We start from the raw sequence: 26,761 nt of genomic DNA, 5'->3' as shown, positions 1-26,761 counted from the left end.
TTAATCCAAGCAATGCGTAAATATTCTCCTCTCTAGGTACCTAGGTAGTCTAAGGTACGTATATCTCGTCTTTGCGCTCTGCGGGAGTCCTCATCTTCGCTGTCGTTCACCTTCCCCACCCTCATCCTTAGCACGTACACCCTAAGGCTTCACCTTTGTCCACTTCCACTGACCCAAGTGCACCTTCCTCTTGAGAGTTCCTTCCTCAAGAGAGTCCCTTCCCCATTCTGGATCACTCTACCCTAAGGCAAATGGTTTCCCACAGAATTCTTTTGTCGCGTTCAAATTCCTCTCCCACATCTCACAACGCACCTGTCACGCCAGACATACGAACATCCAGAATAACGATACAACACATGTATATGCTCTTTCCACGGTGACAAAACTGTGACTGACCATATTGAAGCGCTCGATATGAATTTCAAGACTGAGCCAGTCAAGACCGAATCGGTCAACATGGAAGGTTTCATGGCGATCAAGCGCGAGCTTGTCCCTTTTCCCAACAAGAAGGCTGACCCTTCCGTCGACGCCGACAACGAAGTAGTATTCCTCGGCACCACGCTTCCACCTTCTGCGCCTCCGCTGGGTACATGTTCCTGTGGACGCCTGTGCGACCACGTTCTTGTCCCCGTCCTAGACACGAAGCCTGTCACCAAGACAGATGAGCCTTTTGCCGCAAGCTCCCGGGCCTTGGAAGTCATCGACCTTATCTCAGACGATAAAAAAGACGTCTACTTTTATTTGCCTCCCACGCGCAAGGGAAAGGAGCGAGCGTAAGCCTAGGCTAACCTATCCCCTCCTATTATTATCAAAGATAATAATAATAAAGAAGAGCTAGCCTCAGTCGGCATTATCCTAAAACAGGCGAGAATATATAGCCCAGCTATTATCACATCCTCAAGGAGGCAGAGACTTCTGACTACCTTCAAATACAGTGCCTCCTCCTCCTCCGCCTCGTCTCTCCCAATCTTCTCACCCTCTTCACCTTGACCGACCTCCTCGTCTGCCACCTCTCATCAGGCCTCACCGTTGGCAACCATGGCAGCATCTTCCAGAGTGAGCCGTGTGGTGCCAGCATGGCCCTCCAGGCGTCCACAGTGGCTCGATAACCTCAAAGGGGTCTACGACTCAGACCTAAACGAGTTTTATCGACACATCGATACCTGGTTCGAACAGGTCGAAACAAGTGTCAGCATCGCGCGAGCAGACGATTACTCCCGTTGGATCGGCTTGAACTACAATGATTCCAGATGCTTCACTGGAACCTTCCATTCCTTTCCTTACGCAAGTCTCACCGAGTGCTTGCAGTCTATCGACGTGTTCAAGGGTCATCAAGGACAGCCAGTCCCGGACCGAGCTCGATGACGAGGCCATCGTCACGGCCGGCCACGTCGTGAAGCTTGTCCCTACCAATGACTTCCCTAACGACTGGCGGGATGCTCCCAACGAGACGATGGACGGTCGGATGTCAAGTGTCGAGGAGCATGTTTCTAGTCTTTTGATGCCTGTAGAGAAGGTATCTTATTCACAGCATAGATAGAGCTGAAAGGATTATCGAGGCCAGTATCAAGTCATCAAGTCTTGTCCATATATGCAGGATATGTCCACAATATTATTTATTTAGTGCTAGGTGGCCAACTTTTGTCTATGTCATTACAAGCCTTCCCATTTATCCAAGGCTGCATTTTTGCCGTACGCCATATAAACACATCAACGTCGGTTGAAGTTGAGGAATCGACTCTGCGCAGAATTAGCATCATTCTTGTTACGGTACAATAGGTAAGACTTACACCCAGGAGGAGAATAATTATGTTGCTTCCGATGAAGCAGAGGTAAATACCCAGGTCCCTCCAGCGTTTGTCGAAAGACAGGTTAAAGGTGCTGTAGAACTCGTCGCCGACCTTGTAGGCACAGTACTCACACTCGCGCGTGTTGTTGTTGATGAGATATCCAGAGCCACCGTTGGCGAAGAAGGGCTCCATGTACTCGCCGCAGGTGGTGTTCTCGGGAGCTGTGAAGGGATTCAGCTCGCCCTGCTTGCAGACGACAGGGAGGTCGTGCAGTGCAGTCGTCACCATGCCACTAATGAGACGGGTAAAGGGGTCCAGCTGGTACAGCCAGGCGCGCCAGAAACCAGGCATCTGGGGAGGGGGAATGGTGACACCGCAGAAGAGGGCAAAGTTGATGATGATGAAGGGGTCGAACTGGGCAGAGATGAAGGGCGAGGGGGTGATGGACGCGAGACCCTGACCGAGAGTAACGGCAAAGACTTCAGTGATGAGAACCATGAAGAACTGGTAGCCGGCGCGGGAAGAGTCGGTCTGGAAGCCGGGCATGTAGTACAGGGGCAGGAAGAAGGCGACAGCGCAGAGAATCGAGTAGGGCATCTCGGCGGTGATGATGGACACGACAAAGCTGAAAGGCGAGTACATCTTGGACGAGGACTCTCGGAAGAAGAGGGCGCGCTTGATGTGGAACATGACTTCGACCTGGGTGATGATCAGAGCAGGAAGGACAGTCACCTGGAAGATGACAAAGACCCTGTACTGAAGCGAAGATCGAGAGTCATCTAGGTTGAGATAGGTCAGGCCGGTGATGAGAGCGACAGCGACGTGGCTGAAGACACGGGTGAAGAGGTAGTTGGGCGAGCGCCAGAAGGATCGGAACATGCGTCGAGACACAACCTTTAGTTGGTGGCTCATAGGGGAGGCATACTCCTTCTCGAGCTCAGGATTCACCTGGTTGCCAGCAGCCTCTCGCTCTCTCTTCATCCGGATGATAGCCTCCTTAGTTTCCGCCAGCTCGGGGCTCTCCTCCCAGATATCAGCCCAGTCACGGTTACCAACGCGAGGAGCGCTACCAGCACCGATGGCCTCGAGCATGTACTCGGCGACGTTGTCAGTAGGACCGGCCTCGGCTCCGTGGCTCTTGAGATAGTCTCGGAGGACGCAAGCATCCTTGCCAATATCACCAAAGTAGACGGTGCGGCCTCCACGCTGGAGGAGGAGGAGACGATCAAAGTTCTCAAACAGAGCGGCGTTGGGCTGATGGATGGTGCAGAGAATAGCCTGTCCAGAGGAAGCTAGCTTCTTGAGGAATCGAACAATGTTGAAGGCGCTCTGGCTGTCCAGACCCGAAGTAGGCTCGTCGAGGAAGAGAAGCAGTTCAGGCTTGGCAGCAAGTTCAACGCCAATAGTCACACGCTTACGCTGCTCGACAGTAAGACCAAACTCAGCAGCTCCAATGATGCAGTCGGCGATGGTCTCCATTTCAAGCAGGGAGATGATCTCTTCGACGTAGGCGTAGCGCTCGGCCATGGGGACGTGGTACGGCTGACGGAGTTCGGCAGAGAATCGGAGGGCTTCGCGGACGGTTTGTGTAGGCTCGTGAAGATCAAGTTGCTCAGCATACGAAGTGGAACGCTGAAACTGCTTGCCAGGCTTGACGGCATCGACGAGAACGTCTCCAGTAATAACACCAATGTTCTTTCGGGCAGCCAACACATCAAGAAGGGTAGTCTTTCCAGCGCCAGAAGCTCCCATAAGAGCAGTCAGCTCACCGGGTCGAACATAGCCAAAGACATTGTTGAGAAGTCGTCGAGTGCCGCCAGGGACAGGGACATCGTAGTTGAGGTTCTCCCAGGTGAGGATGCTCTCCGACTCAATCTTGAGCTCGGCACCGTTCTCGTTAGACTTGTCCTTGCGCTTAGCCTCACGCTTTTCGAGGAGCTTCTCGTTGAGCGTGGTACGCTCCTTGTTAGGCTTGTTATAAACCTTGATGCCGACTCCGCCCATACCGAAAGTGACAAACTCACCCAACACAACGTTGAGGATGAGGAAGAAGATGATGAGAGCCATGATGATTCCCCAGTTGCGCCAGAGGTCTCCGGGGAAGTAGGAGAAACCCTGGGCAATGTAGTCGCTTCCAGAAACAAAGGTGGTGCCGCCACGAGAACCGGGAAGGGTGCAGACCTGGTAGTTGATATCGTCGTAACCAGGGCCAGAAGGAATGAGCGAGTCGGCAGTACATGTCATATCGATTCGGCTAAATTCGTTCTGCATCATACTGGAAAACGCCAAACCCAATGCATTGATCCAGTAGATCCAACGCAACCAGACCTTCTCAGACTGATACTGGATGATATATCCTGATGTCGTAACGAATAGCGTTATAATAATTACGGCCAATTTGATAGCCGAGTCGAAATCAGGACTGATACAGCCGAGAATTCTGAAGAAAAGTGTCATGGCGATGTTTCCGGAGAGGATCATGAGGTAGAAGGTGAAGAACGCGCCAGCGTCACGCACCAGCCCAGTCATGAAGTAGACAATGATTGAGAAAATCAAAATCTGACTAGCTGCAAATGCCTGATCAACAAAGATCTGTGCAATCCAGAGGGCGGAGGGTCGGTGGAAGGCGTATGCTTTGTGCTTGTTGACGATGGCGCGGCCGGTCATTGTACCAGCAAGCTCGGAGAAAGCCTGGAAAGCGTTGAACAAGAGAGCGATGAACAAAAGACCACCTTTGCTAAAAGCACTGGCAGAGGTCTTGCCGAGGTTGAGGTACAGGGTTCCGAGAACAATAGCAATGACGATGCTGCGGAACCATCCGACGAAGAGGTTGAAGCGGTCCTGGAGCTTCAGGGTGAATTGGCGCTTCATGAGAGCCCAGACTTGCAGGTGGAAGCCGACCTGGTAAACAGAGCGCTTCGAGGTGCCGCGCTTGCTCTCCTTAACAGCAAGCTGGAAGTCGTCGTGCTTGTCGGTCTCCCGCTGAAGCGTGGCCTTGTACTCAGCCATCTCCGCATCGAGAGCCTTGCTAGCATCCGACTTCTTAAAGGCCTCCTCAAGAGTGAGAGGGCTGTGAGGCGCGTTATCGGGGGATCGTCCAGGGGCGTACTCGCGTTCGAACTCGTCGGTGCAACCAGTGAGGTAGTCGGCGCTGGTCTGTCGGGGACGGGGGGCGAAGCCGAGACCCTCAAAGTAGCTTCGTGCAGTCGTGGCAGGACCAAAGTAGACCTGCTTACCCTCATCGATAACCAAAACCTTGTCGAAAAGGTTGTAAATATTCTCAGAGGCCTGGTAGAGCGAGACAAAAGTGGTGGTCTTGTACAGGTTGGTCTGGATACGCAGAGACTTGACAAAGTCGAGAGCAGTACTGGCGTCCAGACCACGGGTGCTGTTATCCCAGGATAGAATACAAGCGTTGGTGATCATGCCCTCGGCGATACTGACTCGCTTGCGCTCTCCTCCAGAAACACCACGGACAAAGTGGTCACCCACGACCGTCTTGCGGGTGTGCTCAATGTTGAACATCTTGAGCAGCATGGAGATGACGCTCTCCTTGAACTCTTCTTTAGACATGCCGCCGGGTCGCTTGGCGGGCATCTTGGTGTCGAGGGCGAATCCGAGGGTTTGCTCGACTGTCAGGGTGGGATGGTGGATGTCGTCTTCGGCATTGTAGACGGCCTCACCACGGTACTGGTCAAACTCCTTGTTGGTCCATCGTCCGTAAAGGACTTCTCCCTCAACGCCAGTGTATCCATATCGCTGGTTGGCGATTGTCTTGAGGAAGGTGGTACATCCAGAGCCAGGCTTGCCCAAGACGAGAACCATCTCACCGGGCTTGCAGACACCACGGAACTTGTCCAGCAGAGCAACTTCAGTGGGCTTGGGACCAAGACCGAGGAGGCGGATCACGGGGGTGATGACGTCGAAGAAGCCAACAAAGGCATCAGGGAAAGTCGGGACAAAGTTGGACATGCCGCCGTAACCCTTGACAGTGAGTCCATCCCAGTAAGCACCGATGTGCTTGGATCGGATTCCAGCCTCCTTCTCAGCATCAAGACCACCTCGAAGAGCGGCCTCGAGATCAAAGATGGAGACTTCGTCGGAGCCATCAGCGCCGTCCTTTTCAGGGTCGACACTCTTTACGCTCTTGCGACGACTGGCACGGGAGACACCAGTAAACTCCCGCTGAAGCTCAGCAAATTCAGCTTCAGCCTGCTCGACCGAGACACCTTCATGGTGCGCCTTGGAGTGACGTCGCTCAGTGCTAGGACCATGGGTGGTCGACTCGGTATCCATAGACGCTCGGTACGCAGGGTCGGCCTGCTCAGTGTGGTGGTTGGCCGCGATGGCCTCTTCGGCCTTTTCGAGAGCCCTCTCGGCCATTGCGAATCGACAATGTCGTGACGGTGATGGAATTGAGTGTTGTTGGTATATAACTAACAGTGCTCTATACGAGACTGTGTTGGGAGCCCAAGGTCACCCACCGCGTAGTCCAAAGACTGAAAAGACGTGTAACCAAGAGATGAAAGAATGTAAGGATGAATTACAGATAATAGATATTAAAAGAGGGATTAGACACACAACCCAATGGACCAAGGCTTGGCCGTTTGCTCAATAACAAAGAGAGAGGCAAAAGGGGCGGACCTTAAAAGTTTGCCGATATCCGCGTTTACATACTCATCCCTCATCCCACCTTTACAACAAGAAAAAAAAATATGGAGAACACACCAGGGGATCCATCCTGACTCCCTCTGCAGCATTACCAATCACCAGGGAAGCCAAGCCCGCGCGGAGGTTAGGCCTTAAGACCGGGAGTGAAGAAGGTTGTTAGTCTCCACCCCTTCGAAGGAAGGGGAACCGATCAACCGCAGTTCTCCCAGACAGAAAGAAGTCTGCCTGCTTTCTCGCACATGCGGCCGAATCGCGAGGCAAACCCTTGTCACCGCGGGACCTTGTGTCAAGGCAGTGGGTCACGCTCAGAGATTTCGAGTCATCCGGTATCAAGCCCAAGCCTGATCGAGGCTAGAAAGGCATCTCTCGCAGGCCGATTGGCTATGGGGCCAGGGGTGCTAAAGATTGCCCAGACAGGGCAAACGTTGAGCGCATGGAGAAAGCTGAGAGGGTGTGGAGAGGATGCGGCAGAGATTGGATGAATGATTTGGGGCACGCACTGCGGCAGCACCCGCATTGTCGGTTCGGAACTTTATTTCCTAAAGCAAATGAGTCAATTGGACATGTTGGAGGCGTCGAGGTCGTCAGTAACATGTTCAGAGGGCTCGGTCTTATCGTTGTCCTCTCGCCAAGAGTATCAGATTCAGCTGGGGGCAATATCAAAACACGAAAAAGGACCCTGGAGCCGACGGCTCAATCTCAGCTTGTGGAGCCGTGTGGGACACAACAATGTTGCCTCCACCGGGTAAACCTCGCCAATAGTCGTCAAGAGCCGGTTGTTTTTGTTGTTCGTCTGTCGGAGCCATCTCAGCGACGTGGGGAACTCGATGCAAGCCCTTTCAACCAACAAACCAGCTAGACCACTTCTGGGCGCGTCATCTGAAAGTTGCCCGATGTCTGAAAGTCTTTTCTGCGTATTCGGTAGAGACAAAAGGCGTCAGGGTGACATCAGGCAACATTTTGCGTGCATTGCAAGCACACACGTCTTCTCACCGCACTTCGCGACGTATCTTTTTTCTCACGGTGGCAGTGAATAATCCTCCGTATCCGGCTCCCTCCCTAGCCAGGGAAGAGATTGCCGATGGAGTCCTTCATCACCGGCAAGGGACAAGGGTTGACCAGGCCCCTGGCCCTCAAAACAATCGCTCGCAATCTTGGCAAAGAGCGAGGCGACGCCCCCGTTCCAGTGAACCGGGAATAGACGGGAAATGTCACGTGGCTTTTTTTCTTTCGTCTTCGGGGCACCGGCATAGTCGTCCGGTCTTCGGCCGAAGAAGATTAAAAACATCGGCCGAGTGTCCTTGGCAGAGACATCTAATCTCGCCGTGTTGATATGGATTATGGAATCAGGACGCAAAGAGTTCATCCGTGTATTCTCAATTGACCCGAAAACGGGTGATATAAGCTTAAAATAACGTTAGACTTGACATCCATCACAAGCCCCCGTGCCTTCCGGCCGACTCCTGTCAAAACACTATCTCCGGGGCGGAGCATCGGCAAACGACCTCCGTCGCGTTCCGGTCTTCTTCTTGGGAGTCCCATTGGCCCGCATCTCCTCCCGAGCTTCCAGCACCGTGCCCTGATCGGACTTGAGGACCACGCCCTCGAAGATGACTTCGCTTTGGGTGACGACTTGCGGGAAGAGCACCGCCAATGATGAAGGCTTTGCGTTGCTCGTTGCCGGCTTGTCGGTGCTGGAGGGGTCATAGTCCTTGTGCTGACCGGCTTCCTCGTCATCCGGAACATCGGCCGTGATGAGATCACGGGAACACTGCGCGTCAGCCCAGAGTCCAACAGCCTGTCGAAACAGAGACGGCACAGCGTTGTAAAAGCCAGCCTGCTTGTACGCCACAACAAGTGGATGCAGCGTGCTTCGAACCTCATTGCTCGCCTTACGAACAATATCCTCTCGGATCTGGTCACCTTGCTCCGAGTCAGACACGGACCCGAGGATCTGGCACCGGTACACAGTCTGTCGTCTTTCGTCCCCGTCAAAGAAATCAAGCATGGCTGATGCCGTGGTCTTGATCTCGTTAGGGACGTAGAATGGGACAAAGACGTGCGCCAGGAGCGCCTCGGCGATGACGGCGTCAGCAACGGCGCAGCGCATCTTGGCAGCGGCTCGGGTTGTGCGGGTCGAGAGGGGGATCTTGGGGAAGCGAATGTTCAGCTCCAGAATCTCACTGGCAGAGTCCTTTCAGATAGTTAGTATTAGACGTAGATGGAGTGGAAATCGCTTACCTCTGCGCCGTCGTGGTCGTTAAAGTACTCATTGACAAAGCCATGAACCTTTTCCAAGAGATCTGCAAGGTCGAGGCGTCTGCTCTGGTCAGCAATGCACAAACAAGCTGCGTTGAATACTCACAGTTTCTTCAACTCTTCCAAGCCAAACTCTCTCAAGATGCCTTCTCCAAGATCACTCTGAGCCTCCCCGAGCTTCTTCTTACACACTTCAAGCTCCGCATCACTAGCCTGCATCCTCGACCGATGAAGCTCACACTCAGCATTCATCTCCCTCATCTCATCAACATGACTCTTTTCATCCTCTTCAAAAGTCTTGACCCTCTGCTTCAACTTCTCCAACTCCCCATTCCTCCCCTTCTGCGCCGCGTCCGACGCAGCCAGCTTCTCCCTCACCTCAGCAACCTCTGCCTCCATAGCCTCCACCGCGGCCTTGTTGGACTCGTAAGTCTTGAACTTTTGCTCAAACGTGGCAACAAGTGTTTCGCTCGCGGCGCTTGCGGCACTCGCCTGGTTCTTTTGGTCTGTCAGATCGCGCATCACCTTGTCGTTCAGCTCACGGAGGCGTTGGTTCTCGCCCTGCTTGGCCTCGAGCTCCTGCTCCAGCGCTTTCCTCCCCTCGACTGACTTTTCATAGTCTTGGATTGCCTCGGCGTCCTTGGACACCTCCTTTGCTAGGATAAGGAGCTGTCGCAGCTTGGATTGCTTGGTAGACGTCTTATCAGAGACATGATTGCCATTGGCATGGTTGCCATTGACGTTCTTGGACTTGGGATCAGCCATCATGTGTTGCTAGAGATACAAAGATAGGGATATTGAAGAAAAAGAACAAATTCTACCATTATCGCTAGGCATGTCCACGTTTAATAAATCTCATCACCAAGGTACATACAACATTATCGGGTGCTCCATTTTGAGGCCATCGCAGAGCCTCACTCTGCGTTCATGGGGCTTGAAGGACAACTCATCACCACACCACTTCCCTGCCCGTCATATCCCCCGCCATCTCATCCTAGTGGTCGCTTCTGAGCAATCAGGCTAGACCGCATCAAACGCCGTTACACAGTACGCGGGGTAACCCCAATGGCATCCAGAGGCGACCGTCTTATCATGCATAGTGAAGCTCTCACAGCAGCCACAAGGCAAGGCCGTCGAGGCTCTTGACCGTGTCCATCGTTACTCGGGCGTCAAGGCGAAAGCATTGCCCAGAGTATTGGCTGTCGTTTTCTCGGAGAAATGGCAGTATCTTCGCCTTGCCTCGTACGATGGTGGGAGCCGTGTTGCACTCAATCAATGAGGCCGCCTTGAAACTCGGTCAGAGCATCCACTAGACGCCTAATCCCTCTCCCTCTCCTTCCCTCCCCTCCCTTGGTCCCTGTCCTCGCTCAGGCCAGACTTGTCAAATAGGTAAAGCTCGACAGACTGAGGCGCACCTCCAAGCACAGGCAGTGGCATCACTTGTCTGTGAACGTTGTACCAGCCGTCCTTGTCCATCAGTTCAAACAGGACCTCCTCCGACTCGTGACGTGGCTTGGTGGCCAAAAAGACCTTTGTGGTAAAGGGCTCCCCCTCGGGGAAGTGGGTGAGGTTGTTGGCGTGAATGGCCGAGAGTGTCTCCACTAGAGCAGGGAGCATGTCGACATTGTAAGTGCAGTCGCTCAGCATCACCAAGTCCCAGGGCTGCGATCGGGCCTGGGGACCAAAACGGCCCTGTCTGCCCTCCTCCCAGTCCAGATTCTCGTACATCATTCGGACAGGCTTCTCCTGGAACCGGACGTGCGAGTTTTCCACCCTCTTCATGTTGGACCTAGCCCGCTCCTCGGCCTCGGGGAGATCCGTCATGAGGATGGTGCAGTCTCCCGGCGAGGGGGCATGAAGCTGGGGGTACACGGCAGCCAGTCCAACACTCAGGATACCCACGCCGCAGCCCAATTCCAGCACGCGGATCGTCCTTTGGCGACTAAAGATGTTCTTGAGAGTCCTCATGCAGGGGTCATTGCTGGACTCGCTATCGGGAGCCGTCTCAATGCCCACGATCGCCGACGTCGCCACTACGCCGGCATCCCAGACGTGGCGAGCGATGCTCTCCCCAATCTCTTCCTCAAGTTCGATGGTACCCAGGCCGTCGGGTGAGTCGCCCAGTTGAAGTCTTCGGATAGACACTTCTGAGCCAGGCTCGGTAAGCACCAAGGGAACCCAAGCTGGCATGACGGCGCCCTTTGCAGCAGCCTCTTTTCGATACCGCATCTTCTCAGCGGCCAGTGCCAGAACCCGTGGGGCACTTTCAGCAGTGTGAATGGGCTCTGCTGCCCTGACGCAGATGTGAACCCTCATACCCGTTTCGAGAGCTCTCTCAAGAGCAACAGGCAGCTCGAGAGCCGGCTTCGCAACGCGCATGCCAGGCTCCCAGTCCAAGTGGCCGGGGTCCGAGAGGAGCCATGTTGAGCTGCCCTCAGGTGACGCAGCGACGGCGACGACCTGCAGGTCAAGAAACCTCTCCGGGTAGAGGAACGAGTCTCCAAGGTCAGTGGTGATTGTGAAGAGCAGCTGGACCAAGGGTCCGCGGCGATTCTTCAAGACCTTTGGGGCCCGAAGGAAGCGGATGTAGTGCATTGTTGTGGTCTGATGCCGCGTGGGATTGGCCAAGTCTGGGTGGGCTCAGCTCGGTCCGGAACAGAGTCTTGTTCCGTGTATGTGATGAAAAACACCAAGATTCAAGGGATACGCGTCGCTCACTGCAGTTTTCTTTCCCTGATTCGTTTTGTTTGGCCTCGGTGAGGTGAAGCTGGATGTCACGCATCATCGGATTTTTGGCGCAGCGGCCAACGCGTGCTTAGTCATCGGGCTGGCTGCATATCCTTGTTCAGCTGAGGAGGCTGGTGAAGTCTCTGGTTTTGAGGGAGAAAGCTGAAATAAGTGATTGAGCTAATGGAAGTGATGAGACATTCTGGGATAAATGGGGAAGACATATGGAGGTAGGTAGATAGGCTATACTGAGCTGATGGGAATGATTCGTTCGACGAGTCGACAAATACCTCATTCTACAAGGTTCATCTAGCGACCGGCTAGAATCATTCCCGAGATGCGATGAGAAACGGTTTCATGGGATAAACAAGGTTCGCGATTCTAGACATTCCAATAACGATATCTTTTTATAGAAACTGAGTTGTGATAGTCCGGTTATGGTTGCGAGTTGTGCCAGTCAGACTCTTAAAACACACCCCAAAACAAACCATCACATGGCAAATCTACGATTGTAATTGTTCCAGTTCTACTTCAAGTAATGGCATTCTTCATTCTCCATGGTCAGAGGTTGCGGAGATTCGATAAGTGGAGGTAGTTATCCCGACTATCACGTCTTCGCCCTAATGCATCAACTTGAACTGAGCATCAACATCAACTCACCCTAGACTTCCATCCAACCCACAGATACAATGACTCCCTCTTTGGAACCAGATCAGAAGAAACTCCTCGAAACTCTGCAGACCAAGACCTGGTTTGGCTTTGATCTCGATGACACCCTCCACGAGTTCCGCCGAGCCAGCCGAGCTGCAGTAACTCACTGCCTTACTCGGATATCCAACGAGAATCGCCACATCAAAGTCGAGGATCTTCAAGAGCAGTATCAGATAATACTCAAACAAGGAACTTCAGGCGCATTCACAGATGGAAAGACTTCTCACGACTACCGTCGGGAACGCTTCGGTGCAACACTGAGTCATTTCGAACTCAATCATGGCTCGATCGAAGAGCTATTACAAGACTATGAACGCGTCCTAGTCGAGAACCTGACTCTTAAACTCGGCGCATTATCCCTATTCAAGGCCATCAAAGAGTCCGGCAGAAAGATTACCGTCATCACAGAAGGCCCGCAGGACGCCCAAGAGCGGGCCGTTCGGGACCTGGGGATCGCCAGCTACATCGACTTCCTAGCAACGACCAACCGTTTTGGCGTGGCCAAGACGTCAGGAATCTTTGGAAAAGTTCTGAAACATCTTGAAATTCAGCCTAGTGAGATTGTATATGTCGGAGACTCGAAGGAGCGAGATGTTGAGCCTGCGACTGAGGAGGGGATTTATACGATCCACCTGCGGGAGGATGAGACAGTGTCACTCGCTTTAAGTCCCCCAAGCATCAACTCTTTAGAAGTTCTTGCACAACTTGTACCGTTATTGGGACAAGTATAAAGCCTGATTATTGGCCGGGGCAATTTATTGATCAATCTAAGCTTACAAAGACAATTAAACAACATGCCTATATCACGTCTCCTCCATACCCTACACAAACACAACCAAATCCGATGTCCCGGACTGACACCCCATGATCCAAACACATTCATGTCGTTCGCCGGCAAATTCCCAATAAAGCCATCTACCCCAGCCTTCCTACTTATTCAGTATCAAATCAAGTTACACGCCCAGCAAACAAAACCACAAACAGCTGTGAATCCGTGTCACCCCAACCAACACAGTTAACCATCCCTGACACACAAACTCCCATCCAAGACCTTGTAATAGCCACAGTCGAGGCCAGAAACCTGTACTCTTTCCATCTAATAATATCCAGAATCCATGTCCCTGCACAACCACAGCTGACGTTATCCAGCGATGGAACCCCCTCCCCCTCCCTCACGATTCGGTCCGCACGCCAAGCCTCTCGCAGCTTGGGTACGGATACAGGCGGTTACATGTGAACAGCCACCCCAACGTGCAACCCAAAGTCTCGCGCGGGGTCGTGAATTTTTGGCAAAGAATAACCGAATACACTGTGAGTGAGGCTATATCCCTGCCCATCATCACACGCCAGCCTCCAAGAAACAAACGCAAAAGAAACGTGCAAGCGCCCGGATTAGGAGAGACTAGGATGTACCGTTCAGCCCTTCTTCTTTTCTGGTGTGAACATTGGCGTGTAGACGACGCACATGGACAGCAATGTGTGCTGTCACATCACAAACATGGCTTAAGGAGGGGTCACAGAGTCTGGGATTGGGCACTTCGGATCCGGGAACTTTTCTTGCACGCCCAACGAGCCCGTCCCAGCCCTGCGTTATTCCTTCCAGTGTACAGTGCAATCCTTCTCGAGTCTGGCTGGCTGGGGAGAAATCACGCATCGTTTTGAGCCTAGAAACTCTACTGCAGCCTCTCCCTTCTGAGACGGGATTCTCCCACCCCCTTGTGTAGTCCACCAAACTGCACGACATTCTCACTGTGAAGAGAGATCCTTCTCGCCCCCAACACGTGGGATAGATGGCCCTAATAGCCGCTCGCTGCACACCCACACCGGGTCGGCTCTCCATCCCGTCACAACGCCCCGGTGTCACCGTCTCCCCCTCCCCAACCTCCTCTAAATCCGGCGGCGGGACATCATCCCCCCGCTCAAGCATAGGCCGTGCGTAGAAAAAGCTAATAACAACAGAGGGCGGGGAGCAAGGCCCGTGGCTTGTCTGTGTGTTTTTGAATCAATGCACGGGATAAGAGACAAAAAAGCAAAGTAGGATAAGATGCGAGGCAATTCGTAACGGAGCGAGATATCCGAAAGGTGGCGTTGTATCAAGTCAAGATGTGAATGTCAAGGGAATCAAGTTCAATCTCTACACAAGCCAGCACCGCGACATGTTAATATACCATCGAACCTCACCTCACAAACGGCTCGCTGAAGAATTCTTGCCATCTGAAACCAATTCCAATTTCCCCTTCAACGTCGCAAATCCTACCCATCGAAAAAGCACATACTAACAAAGTTTTACCCGTTCCACAAGTTGCATTCCAGTACCGCCGAGCGCGCGCAAGCACAAAATTCGACACTCGCAAGTGTAAAAGAGGCGTTAGACTGACGTGCAAGTGAAACAACGCGATACTCTGTAGTTTACGGAGTAGCTCCCTTGCCTTTCTCAAAGCGGTTTGCAATTACATCACGCCCTCTGGATGAAAACGGCTTCCTTTCGAAAAAGAAGAGAGACAGCGGCCGACCCCGCGACCCATGACCTGCATGACGCAGCCCTCCAGGGGTCGTCCGTCCACTCATGACCTCATGGTTTCCCTCCCCCCTAGCAAAAGAGAAGTCGGATCGTCACCCCCAGCGGCACGCCGCTGCAAGACCGAGATGCTTGCCTGGAACCAAGCCAGATGCGTGCATTGCCGGCCTGGTTTTAGTTCCTCCTCGGCACACGCGGGGTTCTCCCACCGGGAACGAGAGGGGGTATCACCAAAGAAAAAATCAGGTTGTTATTCGAACCATGCGTTCAATGAGTCGACGGCTTTCTTCGTGATCCGACGGTTGGGATCAGTAAGACCACGACGTCGAATGTTGGCTGGGCTTCATGTCATGATCAAGGTAAGGATTAAACGAAAAAGTCACATCACAATCAGTCACAAGCGAGGCAAGACACATCAAGGTTAAGATAAGTTTGCAATTTTTTTCGAAATAATTAGAATCATCCCATAATATCCAAGCTCTGAAAATGGTATAATCAAGTCAATCAAAAACAAACAAGCCAATTCCATGGCTCCCCCAACTCCTTCATGCTCACATTGTTGCATGATACATTTCCCTTTCCTATCCATCAATGAGGAACATTTGTAAAGACAACGAAACCTCCATATTACCGTGTAGTAATGTCGTGTTCCATCCCGATCTAAGTGCGAATCACTTTTGATATCCCAACGCGCTGATCCCAAGTAAAAAGATCCAAGCTCCAAAAGACAAAATCCGAAACGAAAAATCAAATCCTTTCCACTTCTTCTCCGTGACAAAATGTCGTTTTTCACCTCTCCAACTGCTCGCGTCCTTCCAAACGGAAAAAACATTGTGGGTATCTCTAATTGGAAAAAAGTCCCCGTGATATCGATGCCCTCCTCCGCGTGCGCGTTCGCATTGGTGGTAGTACAGGTCGCCCCGTGATTCTTTCTGGAATTGTTCCGGTAGACAAGTCAAGAGAAAAGAAACCGCTTCCCCGGGACGAGGTAGAGACGTCAAAGTAAAAAATCGGAAATCCATGTGGCGGGGAGTCCATTGGAGATCCAGGAATGTGAGGTAGTGGTACAGTTTGAGCGGGCCATCCAATCCGGCGAGTATGGGGGGATGTGATCACTGGCCGGCGTCAAAAGACTCCTCGGGTATAGTAGATGTGTGTATGGTTAAGTGAGAACAGGAAACAACAGGGCCAAGTCCTGGATAGTCCTGTGGGGGCGTAATGTGGTCCGCTTATTTGGTAGGGTTCCGGAGAATCTCCTCGCAGTTGGCGTCGAACCGGAGGTTGAAGAGTCTCACGCTCTGCATGAACTTCTCAGTCTTGTCAAGCTCACGGTCACGGCCAAAGAGGGTCTCGACAAATTCGACACCGGCGTTTTTGCCAAGGCCAGCCTGTTTCCTCTTGGCGGCCTTGAGCATAGGGGCCTCGCAGGCCTTGAGGAGGGCACGGAGCTTCTCGGTGAGGCGCTCTCCGGACTCAATGAACTCGTCAACGAGATCCCGGTTCTCGGCGCTGCGAACTCGACCGACAGTCTCCTCAGCTCGCTTGACCTTGCCGGCAAGCTGGATAAGAAGAAGCCACAGCTCGCCGGCCATGTCAGAGATGGGGGTGGCAGGGCCCTGGTGGTAGACAGTCCAGTCGTAGATCCACTTTCCAAGGCTGTTAGCGTCAAAGACACTGCCTAGCAGCAGAATGGGCTCCTCGCTGGGGTCCCAGTTCTTGAGTGAGTATCCAGCCGGGATGCGGTGCTTCCGGGCATCGGCATCGGTGGCCTTGGGGGTGGCAGGGGCAGCAGGCTTGGCGCGGTGGGAGCTGGCTGGGCGCACGGTCTGGGGACGCGGCGGAGGGACAGCGGTGGAGGAGCGACGGCTGTGGCCGAAGCTGGTAGGAGGTCGGGGTTGGGGCGACTGCTGGTACATGGGAGGCATCTGCTCACGAGAGTTGTAGGGCTCGTCGTAGATAGCGGCGGAGGCGGCACCCTGCAGGTAGTCGTCGTAATTAGTGTACCATCCCCGATCATCATCAACAAGTTCTCGTGTGTAGAAGGCGGATCTGCGGTGATGATGGTTCTTGGAACGGGACTGTGCAGGAAGCACATAGGTGTGTCCCAGAGCCTCGATGATCTCGTCCTCGTCGGATTCTCCATATGGGGTGGAAGCCCGGACATAGGTAAACGAGAATCGGCGGTCGCGCTTGGAGCGCGGAGATGACCCGGAAGGCCTGCGCGACGAAGAAGTAGTTTTGGGACTCACATCTGCCGTGCTATATTGCCCGATGCTGTTGTAGCGAGGGGAGTCCTTGGGGGGACGCGGACTGAAGTCACCCTGCTGGGAGTAGCTGTTGAAGCGTCCATGGGCCGCTCGAGTCGCCGGTCGCCGTGGCGTCTGCTCGGCGGTCCAGGTTGGCCTCGGCGAGGGGGTGGGGGTTGCGGACGACATCCTCGAGTAGACGCTGTCGTAGTCGTGGATCGGCGTCGATCCAGGAGTTCGTGGAGAAGGGTAACTCATGATCTTGTGGTGTGGCGATGCCCAACTGACATCCGCTTTCAAGACTTGCATAGAACAACTGCTGCTCTCCTCCCAATCTCCCACAGTTGTCTGGTGTTGGTTTTTTTTTTCGATGCGCAGGTTCTTTTTCGCTTTTTTTTGTTCTTTTTCTTTTTTTAGTATGTGAGTGGTAGATGCGGTGCAAAGTTCGTCAAATCTGCATATAAGCAGTAATCAACGGTCAGGTTGCGCCGGGGAAGAGACGCCCGAGAGGAGGTGATCGGCCAGCCCGTCACCTCGGTATGTAGTCGGAAGAGAAGAGGTTAGAGTATTGTCTTGCGGCGGCGAACATGACCAATGGGTATTTTATCCTTTCCCAACCGAGGAAATCGAAACCAAATCCCGTAGAACCTGGTCGTTGTGTCGAGAAGGCGCTGGATGCTTCGAGAGCCCCAGCTTGGAGGTTGATTGGAAAAAAGAGCGATGACGTCGGCACACGATGTGCTGGCGAGGCTGAGATATGTTGCTTTGAGGGAAACTGGGTGATTGGCAAGCGCCAAGATACTGGAAAGAGAGGAGGAAAGGAGGGTAGAGCGGGAGGTGGTCGAGATATATATTGTCACGGTCCTGGGAGATTGTGTGCGGCCTCTGTGGGCACCGTTTTTCTCCCAAGCCTGCCTAGCGGAAGACGACAAGGATCCGGTAATGGAGGGAGGGGCCTAGCCGGTATGCAGCAGGGGGACTGAGAGACAGACAAGGGTGTGTGCGCTAAATAGGGGCAGGGATTCTCTCTAAAGGGCCGCCCGGGGTGGGAGTGTGTGGGACAGGGGTGCAGGGGGGCCCGGTTCTTGCAGTGTCCTCACTTGCACTCCCTCCTTTTATCCTTTTTCCTGGTCTCTTGGTGACTGATGTCTTGTATGACTTTTCCTAAGCCTGAGAAAGGAGAGCAATTCGTTGCTCGTGACGTCTAGAATGAACTGGCAAATGTGACTGAGCGAGGCTGTGTCGAGATAGAGTCAACCTCCGTATTGCGCGTATTGCTAATCTGGGTGTGCGATGAGCGAGGCTTAGTCACATCCTGCAGCCTCTCATCAGCACAAGCAAAAGGATTGGCACCGTGTCTCCTTTTCGCGCCGCACTGTCTTCTCTCTCGGAGCTTGTTTGGCGAAATGACGGTGGACGGTGACGCAGTCCGTACAGTACTAGGTAGCGTACCGGGAGTCCGCTGCAGGGCGCTGTGCTGCGGCCAAGTTTCGTTGGCTCTTTTTTCTCTCTCAGGATTTGTTGTGGATGGCTGTGTTTTTCTTTTCGACACCCTATTGTTTCCGTAACCCAATCTCTTTGGTTGGGCTCGATAATTCGTGAATCATCCAGATCCCACGCGCAATTATGAGTCAGTGCCCTTGGATCACTCGTCAGCTAATTCAGACCTTGTATGGCGAGAGGCGAAAAGAGATGCGAAAAAGGGGTAGAGATAGAATCAAGAGATAGAGCCAGCGATAGGCTCAACGGGAACGAGGCAGCCTCGTGAAAAGGAGGCAGCGCAAAAATGGAAGCTGGTAAAAATGGTGACTGATTGCAGCAACGGATCCGACTCGCTCAAGGTTCAGCTGGGAATCATGGGGGTGGGCATAACACTGTAATGTCCGGAGGGCGCTCTTTCTCTCAACAGACAGACAACAACAAACACCTCCGTCCCCTGAAGTGTACACCCACAACGCACAATTAAAATTTTTCGCCTCTCTTCTGTCACTTTTTGCTGCTGTTTTCTCATACTTCTTTTTTGCTTCGTCTTCTCTCTTACGAATTGAAACCAGCCATCTGAACGAGGGAGAGACACCTGCAAGGATGGACAAGGGAAAAAACTGCGAACTGAGCGGATCCTGCGACTGCGAAAAAGAAAGCATATGAGGGCCACAGAAAAGTTTTCCAGAAAAATAATATAAAAAATAAAAATATTACCGTACTTGTGGATGGCGGGGTCGAGTGCCGGCCATTGATTTCTTTTTCCTCAACTGGCTCGCTCTGGGCTCGTTTCTCCCCTGGCTCGAGGTTGTCAATAACAGACGCCTCGCCAGAAAAGGTCACCTTGGGGCGGAACAATGGACTTTTTCTCAACTCCACTGAAGTGCCAGTCAATTTACCAGCGGGGAGTAAGCGAGATTGACGGCCTGGATCCAAATCCCAACGTCCGCGGTCCCGGATGCCCGCAAGTCTGTTCCGGTGAAAAATTTTCCTTCTGCTTGGGCTTCTAGGCGCGCGCCGGCGGCAACAGACCCAACAGGGGTGCACGGCGGAAGACGGAGCAGCGCCGGGGGACGAAGCGGCTCGGTGTGATTCAGAGCCAGACAGGGCGCTCGGTAGGTAGGTTGTTACACCCCCTGGAAGGAATCCTGGACTGCGAGATGTTAGTCTCTTGCCTGCTGGGCCGTCTGCGAGATGTGTTGATGTTGAATTTTTTTCGGTGGCTTTCAGGGAAGAAGAACGAGGTGCGCACGGGAATACGAGCTGACGCAACAGCACCGTCAATAGAAACAAGGGTACGAGATGCGATGGCCTGGGGACACGGATCTTCTAGAGTCTGTGGCCCTGGCCCTCGTAACCCATGCAAACACTCACTCAAGCCCGGCCCTTAATAGACTTGGACTACACAAGTGCGACGCGAGGCTGGCAAAGGCTACCCAGCAGTCGTAGCGCCGCCAGCCGAGTCAGTTCGTGAGTGGTTGGGTGTCGCAAGGCAGCCGTGTGAAACCCACCCGTTGCTAGGGCTCGACGTTTATAGGCGACGACAATGTCAACAAGGCTGGAATGAGCGACCGCAGAACAGAGGCGAGACAGCAATAGAGTTGCGAGTGTCGATGCCTCGAGAGGCACGCGTGCCTGGTTGGGTTGCCAGGCTGCCAGCGATGATGCTGATCAACTGAGTTAATGACACGGCCAAGCGGTGATGCCTTCCAATGTCCGGGGAGAGACGGCGGCGGCTAAAGTGACGACTGCGACAGCGATCGATATCAAACCAAGACGTGGCGGAGAATTGACGTTGTTTTGGTGTTTGCCTCCGCCAGGCAGAGACGACGATGATGACAACTCCGCAAGAGATGGAGTTGCGGAAGGCACGGATGAAACCAAGACGGGATGGGGTTCCAACTCCAGTTCAGTTCCAGGGAAGGTGCTGCCCGGTCCAGCTTTATCAATCTGCCTCAGGTTCTCCCCACCATCTTGGACCATCCATCACACGCTCATGTCCGTGTCGCACTCGCAGGCAAGGCGCGCAGATGCTACATCATCAGCCAGAGCCTGGTGGTGTCGTGCATCTTATCTTATTCGCTTCGCTCGGCGGTCCATGCATGCAATGCTCGCTCGCCTTGTGACAGGTCCTCCTCCTCTCCGAGAGAAGCACAGCCCTCACGCTGCACCACGACCACCGTGAATATTCCAGCTGCCAATCGGTGCAAGTCGTCAACGAGCGAGGCTTCGATCCGAGAGCGCACCATTTTCCAATCGCGGCCATCATCTTGCGCATGTGATGAACCCCTCCACAAGCGAGCAGTCCAGGTCGAGCTTACGAATCCGGAAAGATACGGAGGCTTTCCTTTTCTTGCTTCTTTTCGATTTCTTCCTCTCAAAGATTCCTGATTCCTGAGGTTCTCCCGAACAACCCGGTCGCAAGCTCTTCTTGGTCCAGCCTTTGTCCGGCGTGCTCCGTTCGCCGATACCGAATCTACCAGGGATCCTCCGCTCGGGACTACGATGGCAAATATCGAGTTACATGACCCAACACCCAACATCGCGACAGAGAGAAGGCGAGGTTGGAGGTTCATGGTCCCCTTGCATTAGTGAGCAGCGAGCGCATCGGCTGCCTCGTGGAAGAGAGACCTTCCAAAGTTCGACATCATCGCCACCGATCTGATGCTTGCAAACTGCAACATGCCGGAAAGGAAACCAGATTGGCTCTAGACAACTTCTCCGCACGGCGGGGATCAGAACAGGATGGAGACATCGTGCATCGAGGTGCGCTCCGTCGGTACTGGGCAGTGGACGACTGGAGAGCGGCAGCGGAGAAGACACACATCAAAACCCTGCACCGGAGCGGCGGCTCGCGAATAGGGTCGTTTCCAGCAGCCTGCGACACTGAGACTAACGACTAACGACACCAAGGCCTCCTTCCCAGAGATGGACAAGCGTGCCCCCGAGCCGCAGCTGTCGACCCCGACTCCTCCGTTTCTATCCATCCATCCATTCACCCACTCGCCGACCCCCCTATCCCCCAGTCAATTCCGTCCGCATCTTTCTCAGTCGAGACTGCGCTAGTTCGTCTGGCCGCTGAAGACTTTCAAAAAGTCTCTAGTCCTGTCATCTTGACCTGCGACACACAGCGTAGTCTGTCCTGATCAGTCAACAAGTGAATCGGCGCTACTTCATGTCACGCACGTCAACCACAGGCCTCCCGTCTTTGGTACTTGACAACACGAGGAGGGGTAGCAGGAAAGGGAGACTGCGCCGCCCCAGGAATCACCTTTTTCTCCCGTGTATTCGAGTCGGCCGAGATGGGCCTCGGCCCTTGCTCCCTGTCTGTGCGACTTGAATAGGGTATTGGAGTTGGCATCTGCTCTTCATCTCCCCGGCATGCCATGATGATTGGCCACGATACCGCAGCAAAAGCAGGATTCGAAATGGAAGTCGTGTCTCACCGGCTCACCGTCTCGGCCCATCTCAGATTCCATGCCATGACCATCTCTCATTTCGTCTCAGATCTGGCTGGCAATTTTCTAGGACTCCTTTTGCGTCTGTGGCCAAGATCTGTAAAATTCCAGCTAACCTCTCAGGCCCCCTGCGTCATGTTTTACTCTCCAGACAAGACACAGCGAGGAGGAGCTCATGGAACGCCTGAGCCAACGTCAAGTCGACGCTGCCAATACCCAGACATGTCTCTGGAATAAATGTGTCTGCGGTCGATACCACAAGACTGCCAGTACTCTAGGGTATCAACTCTTATTGTCGTTCAAGCTCTGACGGTTCTGAGGCATCCTCCAAGCTTATTACGAGTGTCGGCGCTTTGTCCTACCCTACTCTCAACAACATCCAGGATCCTAGAAGACTCATTATCCGGCTCTGGTTCTCATTACCCACTCATTACCAAACCTGCTCTTTGCTGCTGGGGGATGACCGGACCGAAGATTGCCTGCGCCCCGGACACAGGGAGCCAGGGTTCAGATCAAAAACACCCATGGAAATGTCATGGATAGGGCTTTCATGCCCGGCGATGGGACGGAGACCAGGGGATGGAGAGAAAATTCCTGGAGCCGGAGCATGGAGCTGGAGAGCAAGTGCCCGCAGCTTGTCAGCCGCAGGGCCGGAGCCCGTGGTCAAGGCTAGGGGGGCACTCTCACATCAAGTCCATCCAGACTTGTCCAGGGACCCTGACTACCCGCCCAGGGTGCCCCATGCGCTGAGACGGCGTGCCTGCGTCCCAGAAGTCGGTCACTGAGGTTTAGCGGCCTTTTCCACCCAGCGATATGCCCTAATGCACCCACAGTGACAGCGGCCCAGCGATCCAGACACGGTGGACGGCAGACGGAGGAGTCGATGGGACGCGGGGACGAAATGCTGGCCTTCCAGAGGCTCGACACCCTCTCCAGAGGGCCTGGATGTTTGTTCAGTGGATGCGCGGACAGCGGATCGCAGCCGGAGGAGTCCACAGCTACACCAATATTACCCATCCTCAACCCCAGTCCTGCCCTCTGCGAGATTGGCAACCAGAGAGAGGGCTCGATATTTTTTTCCATGTGCTTTTTTATTATGTGTGTGCGTCCGTGTGCGAGGGGCGCCCACAATCTGAATCGTCAAAATCCGTCATTTTGCAGATTTTTCTCGACCAGGGTTTGTTTTCCACCGTCGACGGGCCATGGGCGTCACCCGCAACAACACCAAGATAACGACAACAACAATGCCAGCACAACCCTAAATAAGGGTTGACGATGCAACCGTACAGTGCACACACCCAGTCTCTGGTCGAGGACCCGGCGGCTCGGTCTGAGCTCCCTTCACCTTTGCCTCAAGTCGCTAGGCCCGAGATTAGGACCAGAGACAATGGGTCGACGGATCAAGGACACCCTAGCCGGCGGGAAACACACCCCTTGCACGCCCCTCTCCGTTGGGCCCGGCCGGTAATGATAAAATCGCGGCCCAACGCGACGACGCAATTATCCTGCTGGGCACCATGTTTCATACGCTAATAATAAGAAGGAAGCGGGCAACGACGCAATCACGCCTTGCCCTTGTTACGACGAGTCCCTGTCGGCATGTGGTGCACAGCCGGATCTAAGGTAAATTATCTAGGACTATCCATCTCAGGATACGGACGACGATGGTCATGTCTGTACGGCTCACTGGATGCGGGAGGCACAAGAACCTACAGAGTAAACCTCGACAAGACTCGTCTGGGTTAATGACCACGCCCTGTTTCGGTTGGGTTACACTCGTCCGAGGTTTGAGTTTTCCTTTTGATGCTCATCATTTGAATTGGAAGGACTCGGAACAGTAAAAGAAACGAAGGAAGGGAAAAAAAGCCACAGCCTCGGGGCTTGCTTGTGTCTTTGCGCCCTGCAACGGTCCAAGCTGACGGATGGACGTCTAACGCTTGCAACGCACACGCCCTTACAGCTTATTACCACATGCGCGCTCGGAGTAAGGGCCCGGGTCGACGACGATGGGCCTTGTTGTTGGCCTGTCGAAATGGAATTCCATCCCCATTCCCATCCTTGTCCCCATGCAGTCCTGTCTGTCCTGGATAGATCCTGGCCGGCCGGCAATCCTGGTCGAAAAGTTCGGACATGATTTTTTTTTTTCTCTTTCTGTTGCATTTTCCTTTTCAGCAGAGCTTCTGCCTTGTGCAATGTCATCCTTTGCCGAGGGATTCATTACGGCAGCCTCGCGGTTTGTCATACTCGTGGATGATAGATCCATGGAATGGCAACCTGTTGCTCCATGCTCGACTGTCGGCAATCCACAGCACTGTGGTGCAGTCTAGGACGGGACCTTTGTCGGCCTTGTTCAACGTCGTCGCGCCATGGCATCGCTTGTTGAAAGTGGATGAGCGGGTGACTCATAGAGCGCTTCGCTTGTTGCTGGCAATGGTTGTTAGGGTGGTTGCTGTCATGAAAATCTGCACCTTGCTGCTTGTGCCTCCCAACGAAGGTCTGGCTGCTGTATTCATGTCCAAACAAATGCGTCCGCCCCGTCATATCGGTCCCGCCATGCACCCCAAGATGGATGCCGATTGGCATCCACACCGCACACAGCCTGGCAGAGACACGTCGCTTGGTGCATGCTGATGGGATGGGATGGGTTGGTGAGAAGAAGGGCGACAAAGAACAGCGCCGGAATGGAACAGCAAGGACCCCCGGCGTGTCAGTCGGTGGAAAGGTCAAAGAGCCTTGGAAACCACCCAGATCGGGTCCCACCAAACTTCTGTTCTGCGGACTTTGATATCCAAAACCCTGGGCAGACCGCTGCGAAGGCCACACGGACACACAGACGCACACAGGACACTGCTTGTTGGTGTGTTCCCCGTCTACCCTAACCCAACGGCCGCTCTCGATTCGCTCCCTTGACCGAAAAGAAGAGCTCCAACAACAACAAAGGCCGTCGACCCTGTTTACCCCTCCAAAAATAGGGCCCTTGACAAGCGACGGCCCTTCCAGGTTCCCCTCGGTGTTTTGCCCCTCCTCCAGCAGCCAGCCAGCCTACTGCGGACACATGCACGCACTCCGGTAGCCCAGCCCAGGCAGGTTGGCGATTTGACCTTCTCCTCACCGACTCTTTTGGAGACAAAGAGACGAAGGCCGTTGCCCGGCTGCGCGCCGACGATGGATGCGCCATCGCGGGGCCTTGTTGGAGACGGGCCGCTTTGGTGAGCGACAGGCCAGGCCAGGCAGCGCTTCAAGGAGGGACAAGGACTCTTGGACCAGCTGAAAGTGGTGGCCCCGGCATGCAGCTCCCCGATTCCTGATACCGACGTGGACGTCAAACGGGCCAAGGCTGAAGGCATACATGGACGCAAGTTGGCAGCACAGTGACGTATGCAGGATGCCTCCCACAGATTCTAGGTCCTGGCCTTTCTTCAGTGGACGGCGCTGAGATGGGATAGATTGCGGCCTCTAGCAGGAGTGAGGTATCCCTGTGCCTGAGGGATCCTATCAGCTCCCTGGCCAAGGTTGTTTCAAGTTCCAGCGACGGGAGCAGATGCAGCCCTTGACTAACATGCTACATGCCCAAGCGCCAAAGATCTCGACACCGCCAAAAGACAAGCTCTAATAAATTTTACTCTTGCAGCCGCGGTTCGGAAGCTGGATGCAGCGCCCGGGCGATAGCGTCGACAGGGGTGGACACATAGAATGGATATCATGACGGGCATTGCTTTTTCGCACATTAGAAAAAGATGCACCATGGGAGAATTTTCCTTTCCTCGGCAGAGAAGGACGTTCCGAAGGGGGGCGTGTTTGCGATCTGGATTCCATTAGGGCAAAAGAACGCAGGCTGCATGCATATCGACAATGAGAGGAAAAGAGGGTCTCTCTCGCAGTGCAGGCTGCACTCCCGCCCGTGAGATGGATGAGTGAGAGGGAAAAATTTTGTACTGTGCCGGTTTGGAGCAGCAATGTCCAATCCGAGTTCTGATGGGATGCATCACGATGGAGTCGCATCTGGCACGTGTCGGTGACGAAAGAGAGGAAGCTCCCTTCTGACCCGGAAGTCCCGTGCTCGCCATCCAAGGATGATAAGAGTCATCCGCTGCGCAGGGCAAGAGTAAAGAACAGCCCCTCCAGTTCAAGGCTCAGACGCGTTCATGCCCAGCGGAGCGAGGTACGAGTGGTGTGTGAGTGAGATGCTAAGTGGTGTTGTCTGCGTTGTCAACTTGAGATGGAGGGCCCAGGAGGGGTCTCCCGGAGGCGGCCGTGGACAAGTAGATTGGGGCCGGGAGCCAATGGGCGGGATATCGAGGGTTGCAGTCAACGGCGGCATCTGCACGCCGGGAGCCAGGACTGCTTCTGTTCCCGCTCCCACGTCACATCTCGACCAGGCATTCTTTCGGGTGAGCCAATAGAGATGGCTCCTCCAGCAGAAGGCAAGGGCCGGTTGACGAGCCCTGAACAGGGCAGGGCAATTGGGGACGGGCATGAATAACCCTATACCACAACATTTTTGGATGAAATTGCCATAACTGGGCGAGATGATGTCTCATGTTCCAGTTTACAGTGGGAAAAGTCTAGACCTGTAAAATACACTCGGAGCCGCAGGTCCTAAAACTGCAGCAAGCAGCATGCGGCAAGTGTGGTCTGTCTGTCTGCTTGCCAAGTCTCAGTTTTCAGCGCTTAAAGATCAGTTGCCCGGTAGAGTCGCAGGCCTCAATTACTACGGCGCCTCCCTCAAGTTGCACCCTTCGGCCCAATCCGTAATCATGTTATTGTCAGAGACAAACACCACCACAAAATAAACATGTTCCTCACCGTTGTTGTCAAGCCACGTGGTTGGCGCCTGTGGCTGTGCTGCCGGTACTGCTCAGCCACCTCGACCACTCGGCCGGGACCACCACCCGCCAC

General features: G+C 53.9%; 5 protein-coding genes across 5 annotated transcripts; 1 reads left to right on the top strand and 4 right to left on the bottom strand.

The window, feature by feature from the left end:
- Positions 1 to 1,710: 1,710 nt before the first annotated feature.
- On the bottom strand, positions 1,711 to 6,173 carry NCS54_00365800 (Hypothetical protein; the record flags this gene model as incomplete). The annotated part of the gene is made up of 2 exons (XM_053149221.1): positions 1,711 to 1,740; positions 1,791 to 6,173. 2 exons carry the CDS (start codon positions 6,171 to 6,173, stop codon positions 1,711 to 1,713), a joined length of 4,413 nt encoding a protein of 1,470 aa, XP_053005196.1.
- A 1,762-nt stretch (positions 6,174 to 7,935) lies between these two features.
- NCS54_00365700 (Hypothetical protein) lies at positions 7,936 to 9,485 on the bottom strand (the record flags this gene model as incomplete). Its single annotated transcript, XM_053149220.1, has 3 exons — positions 7,936 to 8,655; positions 8,703 to 8,781; positions 8,827 to 9,485. The coding sequence occupies 3 exons, from the start codon at positions 9,483 to 9,485 to the stop codon at positions 7,936 to 7,938; spliced, it is 1,458 nt and encodes a 485-aa protein (XP_053005195.1).
- Positions 9,486 to 10,037: 552 nt separating this feature from the next.
- Positions 10,038 to 11,315, bottom strand: NCS54_00365600 (Hypothetical protein; the record flags this gene model as incomplete). Its single annotated transcript, XM_053149219.1, has 1 exon — positions 10,038 to 11,315. The coding sequence occupies one exon, from the start codon at positions 11,313 to 11,315 to the stop codon at positions 10,038 to 10,040; it is 1,278 nt and encodes a 425-aa protein (XP_053005194.1).
- An 821-nt stretch (positions 11,316 to 12,136) lies between these two features.
- Positions 12,137 to 12,889, top strand: NCS54_00365500 (Hypothetical protein; the record flags this gene model as incomplete). Its single annotated transcript, XM_053149218.1, has 1 exon — positions 12,137 to 12,889. One exon carries the CDS (start codon positions 12,137 to 12,139, stop codon positions 12,887 to 12,889), a length of 753 nt encoding a protein of 250 aa, XP_053005193.1.
- Positions 12,890 to 15,905: 3,016 nt separating this feature from the next.
- NCS54_00365400 (Hypothetical protein) lies at positions 15,906 to 17,180 on the bottom strand (the record flags this gene model as incomplete). Its single annotated transcript, XM_053149217.1, has 1 exon — positions 15,906 to 17,180. One exon carries the CDS (start codon positions 17,178 to 17,180, stop codon positions 15,906 to 15,908), a length of 1,275 nt encoding a protein of 424 aa, XP_053005192.1.
- Positions 17,181 to 26,761: the final 9,581 nt, after the last annotated feature.

The sequence above is a fragment of the Fusarium falciforme genome, chromosome 3, assembly GCF_026873545.1.
Source record: "Fusarium falciforme chromosome 3, complete sequence".
Lineage (NCBI taxonomy): Eukaryota > Fungi > Ascomycota > Sordariomycetes > Hypocreales > Nectriaceae > Fusarium > Fusarium falciforme.
This window is presented reverse-complemented; position numbering and strand designations above follow the sequence as displayed.